This window comes from Gavialis gangeticus, unplaced genomic scaffold (genome assembly GCF_001723915.1).
Source record: "Gavialis gangeticus isolate Ggan-Ray unplaced genomic scaffold, GavGan_comp1, whole genome shotgun sequence".
Classification (NCBI taxonomy): Eukaryota; Metazoa; Chordata; order Crocodylia; family Gavialidae; genus Gavialis; species Gavialis gangeticus.
Window position 1 is genome coordinate 116431538 of NW_017729031.1, and position 6638 is coordinate 116438175.

At 43.1% G+C, this 6638-nt stretch overlaps 1 protein-coding gene across 2 annotated transcripts in view; it reads left to right on the plus strand.

Moving 5' to 3' along the window:
• Positions 1-3828, plus strand: part of MPP3 (membrane palmitoylated protein 3) — a 122128-nt gene extending 118300 nt beyond the window's left edge. Inside the window, exons 17-18 of one of the 2 annotated variants that reach the window (XM_019523634.1) lie at positions 1157-1279; positions 2944-3828. In XM_019523634.1, the coding sequence (XP_019379179.1) occupies positions 1157-1279; positions 2944-3126 (306 nt within the window). In that variant the 3' untranslated portion in view covers positions 3127-3828. The remainder of the gene's footprint in view (positions 1-1156; positions 1280-2943) is intronic. The other variant, XM_019523635.1, reaches the window with a different exon arrangement.
• Positions 3829-6638: the final 2810 nt, after the last annotated feature.

Sequence of the window (6638 nt, forward strand, 5' to 3'; positions counted from 1 at the left end):
TCAAGTAGGCCAGAAGCCCGACTAAATTTACTCCTACAATACCAGTGACGAATCATTTCACTTTTTTATGTGCAACTTGCACCATGCTGTCTCTGAATGTTTCCTTGGACATCTGTCAAAGTCTGAGTTGTGAAAACATGCCCTCTTGCAGCTTGCTAACTACCAGGAGTTACAAACAGGTCACAAAATTCTATCTTCAGAGACGCACAAAATAGCTAATTAATTATGTCAAAGCACTAGGACTGTCAAATGATTTTTAAAAATTGATCACGATTAGTTGTGCAATTAAAAAAAAGTCACAATTAGTTGCTATTTTAATCGCACAGCTAAAAACTCAAAATTATGCTCAGAAAAACCTAAAAATTATGCAAGTACTTTGTATGAATGGGGGGTGGGAAATTTGTGAAAGTGTGGGGGGCTGTGGGTGTGTGTGTGGAGTCTGAAGCCCAGGGTGGGTGGGTCCTGCATGCGCTGGCAGGATGTTAGGTACTGTGGGTCAGGAGTGAGGAGCAGCAGCAGGGCTGGGGGGACTCTGACTTGGGATGGACACACACACACAGAGCACCCGGCAGGTAAGCCTGTGGCAGGGGAGAGACTAAGGGTGCAGATTGAGGCCTCCATGGTGAGGGAGGGAGTGGGGCAGGTGTAGGGGCTGGGTGAATGGGGCCCTGGGGCTGGGGTGGGTCATGGGATGGAGCTGCAGGAGGCTCATCCAGAGGTGCTGGGGTGGTGGGGGGCATGGCTCCCTGCCACTGTATGCACCCCCTTGGCTCTTGGACCCTCTGGTCCCAACTTAGCCCTTTCCAGTCAAGGTAGTCCCTCATTAGCTCCCCCCCCGCCGCCACCTGCAGGCAGCTTCTCTGGCTGCTTATGCTCTTAAAGGAACAGGTACATCCCAGTGCCCTGCGACAAATATGTAGCAAGATGTATGCTTAGTAGTGCAGTCCTAGAGATAAATGAGGCACTGACATTGTAACCTTTTTTAATTCTTCAAGAGGGTGATTAGTGTTCAGACTGGCAGTACCTAACACTATATATTACTTACTTAAGTAACTCTGTAAAAGCCCGTTTAAACAGATGATTAAAAATGAATTATACAGCATGATATGAAAGTATTTCTTGATCAAAAGATGCTCATTTAAATTTCTGCTCACAGGCAGTAAAGCACTTGAGGACTCCAGAATTTAAGCCTTATGTTATTTTTGTGAAGCCTCTGATTGCAGAAAAGAAAAAAAGTGTGCCAACATCTCCAACTTCAGAAGAAATTTTAGCTCCACTTGTAAGTATTTCAACCTCTCAATCTCTGTTCTTAAGATATTTAAAAAAAAGGATTTGGACTATAATTTTCCAGAAGAAAATTCCATAATTTGGACGATTAATTTTCCTGTCCCTCCTTTTCAGTAAGCATAAGTGTCTTATGATAGGAAGGCAGGATAGAACATGTTAATGCATCTAATATCTTAGAACGTCTTCCTCTGCATTCCTCTCAGTTACACCACATTGCTGAGGGGTGTATGTGGACAACAAAGCATTCTCTTGTATGACATGCCTGATGGGTTATGCAAGACCATGTCAAAACAAAGCCTAATTATATGACAGTGTATAAAACCTGAGTCTGAAATTTTCAGAGCTCCCATGTTACAATCAATGAATATGGAATCACAAACCATAACCTCATCTTCTGTTTCCTCCTACCCCATGCTCAGTGAGTTAATTTTTCTGAAATGTTTTGCCTTTTAATTTGACAAGTGCTTTCATGATGACTGTACTGCTCCTCCAAACACAAACATTATAGTACCTTGGCAGAAAGAATGATTGCATTAAATATTAGAAGTGTGAAATAGGGGTTAGTTTTAATTTTCCAACAGCCAACATATATTTCAGCCAGGAGATTCAGGATTAGATTGTGAACACTAAACCTAACAGAACCAGCAGTGAAGAAAAGGGGTATGAATTCCCATTTGCAGTAGCATATAGTCTTCAGGGTTGTACCAGTGGGAGCTACTAGTGTATCAGGTACCTACTGATCTCAACCCTCTTGTTGTTCCAGTGAGTGGCTCCCATGAGTCTGGCCAGAAGGCATTCAGTTAAAAGGGGAAAGTGAAAATCAAGCAGAGCAAGTTATTAATTAGTGGTACTTGCGCAACAAGTAGCATGTAAAAATCTTGAAAGGAAAAGGAACTGAATTATTGGTTATTAGCAGCATTTAAGTTAGAAAAACCAATATGCTGTTGCATAGGTGACGTGTAGAGGGGGCACAGAGTGGCACGTGCCCCCCTGAGATTGGCCCTCACCAGCTGGGGAATGGGGGCACCAAGAGAAGTGCTGGCTGGTGCCCCACGAGATTGGCACTGGCTGGGGAATGACGGCTCCAAGAGAAGCTCCAGCAGCCCTTCCGGTTTTGCTGCCAGCACCTCCAGTTTTGCTGCTGGTGCTTCTGGGGTCAGCGATCGGCTGCTGGTGCCCCCCCAGAATCAGGAGACACCAGTTGCCCATGTGCTGTTGTATCATCTCTTTCTGTAATAACCAGGTGCATGACCTCACATGCACATTGCTTTGAGCAAGTTTTCAATGAAGCCTTCAGCTTTGGGTTTAAATGAGGCTGTTGCACTGTCATTGTTCTACTTGTCTGTTATTACTGATGAAGCAGGACATTTGTTACTTCATAAATGCAGTGTCTCAATTTAATTTTCCATTTATAAGCTTCTTGCATGTTCCCAGCCACATCTTCCATCCCAAGATATCACATCAGTCCCAGTACTAAGCACATTGCTTATTAATTGTGACTGCAAGTTTTTGTTTTATCGTTTTGCATTGGCAATAGCTTTTGCATTTCCCTTCCTTTTTATTCTCTTTGGATTCTCTCCAAGATACTAGCTAGTCATTGGAAAAGTAGAATGAATATTTTTCAAGTTTAATATCTTCTTCTCACACATTGGTCAGCAGGATGAAGAACAGCAAGAAATTATTAATTCAGCAGTATTCATCGAAGAGCAGTATGGCCATTTAATTGACACTGTGTTGGTGAAAGAAGATTTCCAGAGTGCCTATAATCAACTGAAAATTGTTCTAGAGAAGCTGAGCAAGGACTCATTTTGGGTGCCAGTCAGTTGGGTCCGGTTATAGCCTGTTGTTACGCATTTAAACAAAAGTTTGTATAAAACTTGTTGTAAATACCAGAATTATAAACTGAAAGATGTTGGTTGCATTTCAAAACTGCCAGTTAGTCCAGGAGATAATATGAAATGTTCTATCAGTGGAACCAGGCAGATCCAGTTAGAAGCTGACACTGGGTTTCTAAACCAGAATTTTTAATAGCAAATATCAATTAAAATGTGTTCAGTATAACTGATTAGTAAACATTTTGATTATTTGTAAACTTTGTAAATACTTTAGTTTGCAGTATGAAGTGGAACTTTACATGGGTCCTGTATTTAGTCATTGCAACACCAGGCCTGTAGACAGCCTGCCATCCAGGATAATCCTCAACTCCCAGTTACAGCTTCTCTTTCAGTGAGTAGAGAGAGTTTAGGCACCTATGGAAAGGATTTTCAGGAGTGCTTCCACTAGCCAGGAACTCACAATGGCACTTTGCCTTCTTCCTGATGGCACCCTACCTCTAGCCTCCTAACATGGGCTGGGAAAAAGCAGGTGTTACTTATTGTCTAAGCACACCTACAGGAACAAGCCTTGCTAATGAGGTAAATATTCCATGTCTTTAATCACGACTTGGCTCAGATAAGGGGTGCCTGTAGATGTGCTGGGAGGCTGCTCCAGTGTGCTGTAATTACTGCATGTCGGAGCAGACTTGATTAATTGAGTTGGCTGGAGCATGCTAAATAGAGCACTCTTCAAAATGGTGGCGGAGGCACTTTAACTAAAGCTCATCAAATGAGCTTTAGATAAAGTGTCCCTGCCACCATTTTGAAGTACAGGGATGCTGATGCATGAGATAATGTGGGAGCTTTAATTAGAGCGGCTCTTGGAGTTGCTCTGATTAAAGCACCCTTCCCCTACCCCCCACAGCATGTGTAAAAACACCCAAGGGTTCTAAGCAGCATATTAGTTATCTCCATGCGAGGTAACTTTGCAAATGCCAGTTACCAAGGAACTTAGGCACCTACAGTAAGTTGGCAGTGTGGACAATGTATCTGGCATCTAACGATGGACCGAGCACTCAAGTACCTTTAGGTACACTGGCACAATACTTAAGGGCATTTTCTGTACAGCACAAGGCAGTGCCATATAGAGAGAGCCTGCACAAGGCTACACCCTTTCTGGTTCTGGAGCTAGCATAGGTTCTGTTTTTGTAGGACAACATCTCAACATACATTAACAGACTCTAAGATACCATGCTCTTGATAATTAGGGATGTGTGCATCCCAACTCAAAGAAGAGGTCCCAGAGCATGCTATGACTTACATCAAGTTTTGGAGATAAAATATGCACAGCAATATTTCAGAAGTTTGAATATATAGAATTTTTAGTATATGTATGAAATACAACTCTCTTATAACTTTGGCAGTGAGTGACAGTGCTTTGAAGTCTGTAATTTGATAACTGTATGGTATTATTTCTAAACAGATTTATGTAACATATCTAAGAGGTGCTGCTTTCTATTTGCCTGCCACTTTTGATCTTCTTATGTACTAAGTCCCCTCAAATGTGTTCAGATCTAATCATCCCATTATTTTGTCTTAATGGTATGAAAATTATTATTGTTCCAGCAAAATTGCTAGGATACCCCAAATATAGAAAGTCCTAATACAAAGTCACCATCTTCTCCTTCCAAAAATAAGGATGAACTTTTTCCCTAGGTAAAGCCACATTTAATCAGTTACTCATTCAGGGCCAGGTATTGACCCTTATTGACTTTTATCTTGAAAGGTGCCATGTAGTAAATCAGTCACTTGTGATCCCTGCCACTGTATCAGGAGATAGTGTATTCCATATTTTTCTCATGATATTTCTGAAGCTTCTTATGTGACATATGAAGTGTCCCAGTTTTTTACTTAATCTTTCAAAGCTTTCATGTTTTTTATTCATTATAAAATGTTTACTCACAATGTGTTGCTTTGTTATTAAGTTCTTTCTGGTCAGGTACTGAGCATGCTGTAAGGGAGTCCATATTATCTTTAGTGTGTTGGGCATTATGAGGAAAGGGCCCAAAGCCAACTGTACCTTTAGATGTGTAGGTAACACACAGCTAACTTTAGCCACAGAAGTGATGTTTTAGGCCACTTATGCAGATTTTTTATTATATCCTCCCTGGATGGACATAAAATTCCATGAGTAAACCAAGCAGTAAGTAGAGAGCAGTGGCTCTGGGATAAGCAGTTCAGGTGTGGGACTGCTTTGAAGAAGTTTTTCTCTTTGTTAGTGACTTGGGGTGCCTGAGTGGTGCTAGCGTGTTTGCCTAGTGCTTGGTGCACTTATTTGGGGGGTTATTCCCCTGCTGTTGTGTATGATAGCTTTTTTTTCCCCTTCTCTCTCCTCCTCCTCCTGGAGTGACTGAATTACAGGGCTTGCTCTAGGTGGGGCTGGTTTAGGTAACCAAGGGGTGGAGCTGGATAGGCAGCCTTATATCGAACTATGGGAGCAGGGAGCAGAGGGCACCAGAGGAGGAGTTTGCCTACAGAGTTTGCCCCAGGAGGGAGCCAGGGAACAGGAGGCTCTGTGCATATGTGTTCAGGTGGGATTGTGGACAAGGACCTTGGTGTGGGTGCTTGGTGTGCAGCTTCTTGTGGCATGTCAGTTTTTTCCCCTCCTTCCCCTTTCCCCTTCTTTTTAAAATCCTTACTACATAGTTGGGCTCCAAGGAGCAAAGGAGGCACAAATAGAGTCTGGGTCAGGTGTTCACAGATTCACAGAAGTTTAGGGCTGGAAGATCATTGGGTCCAGCCCCCCTGCTCTGGGCAGGAAAGACTGCTGGGTCAAATAACCCCAGCAAGGTGTGCATCCAGTCTCCTTTTGAAGATCTCTAAGGTAGGTGCCTGCACCACCCCCACTGGGAGTCTATTCCAGTGTGGTCACATGAACTGTGAAGAAGTCTTTCCTTATATCCAGTCTGAAACCTTCTAGGAGTTTATGACCATTGCTCCTGGTTTTCCCCTGGGGCGTTTTGGTGAATAGTTGTTCGCCTAGCCCCTGATGTTCACCCCTCATATATTTGTAAGCTGCCACCAAATGCCCCCAAAGTCTTCCCTTTTCTAGGCTGAACAGTCCTGTATCTGTTAGCCTTTCCTCGTATGGCTTGCTCTTCAGACATCATACGAGTGGCTCTTGTTGTGATCTACGTGGAATGTGTCATGTTCATGTTCCTCCCACAGGGTCAGGAGCACTTCATCTGTACCAAATGTAACATGATGTCTGCCCTGGAGGAAAAGATTCATAGATTGGAAGCACAGGCATTCATGCTACATTGCATCTGAGACCAAGAAGATTATTTGGACAAAAGTTAGAAGGGCCTGGTACTGGAGGGGGCCAAAAGGCAATAAGCAGAAGTGGCAGCATGTGACTACTTGAAGAAGGAGGGCCCCAGAATTGAGGAGGAGCAGGTTGAAGTTAGCAACCGCTTTCAACCATTCTGCAATGGAACTGCCAAGGAAGAGGCAGAGGAAAGGATATCTGAAGGCATG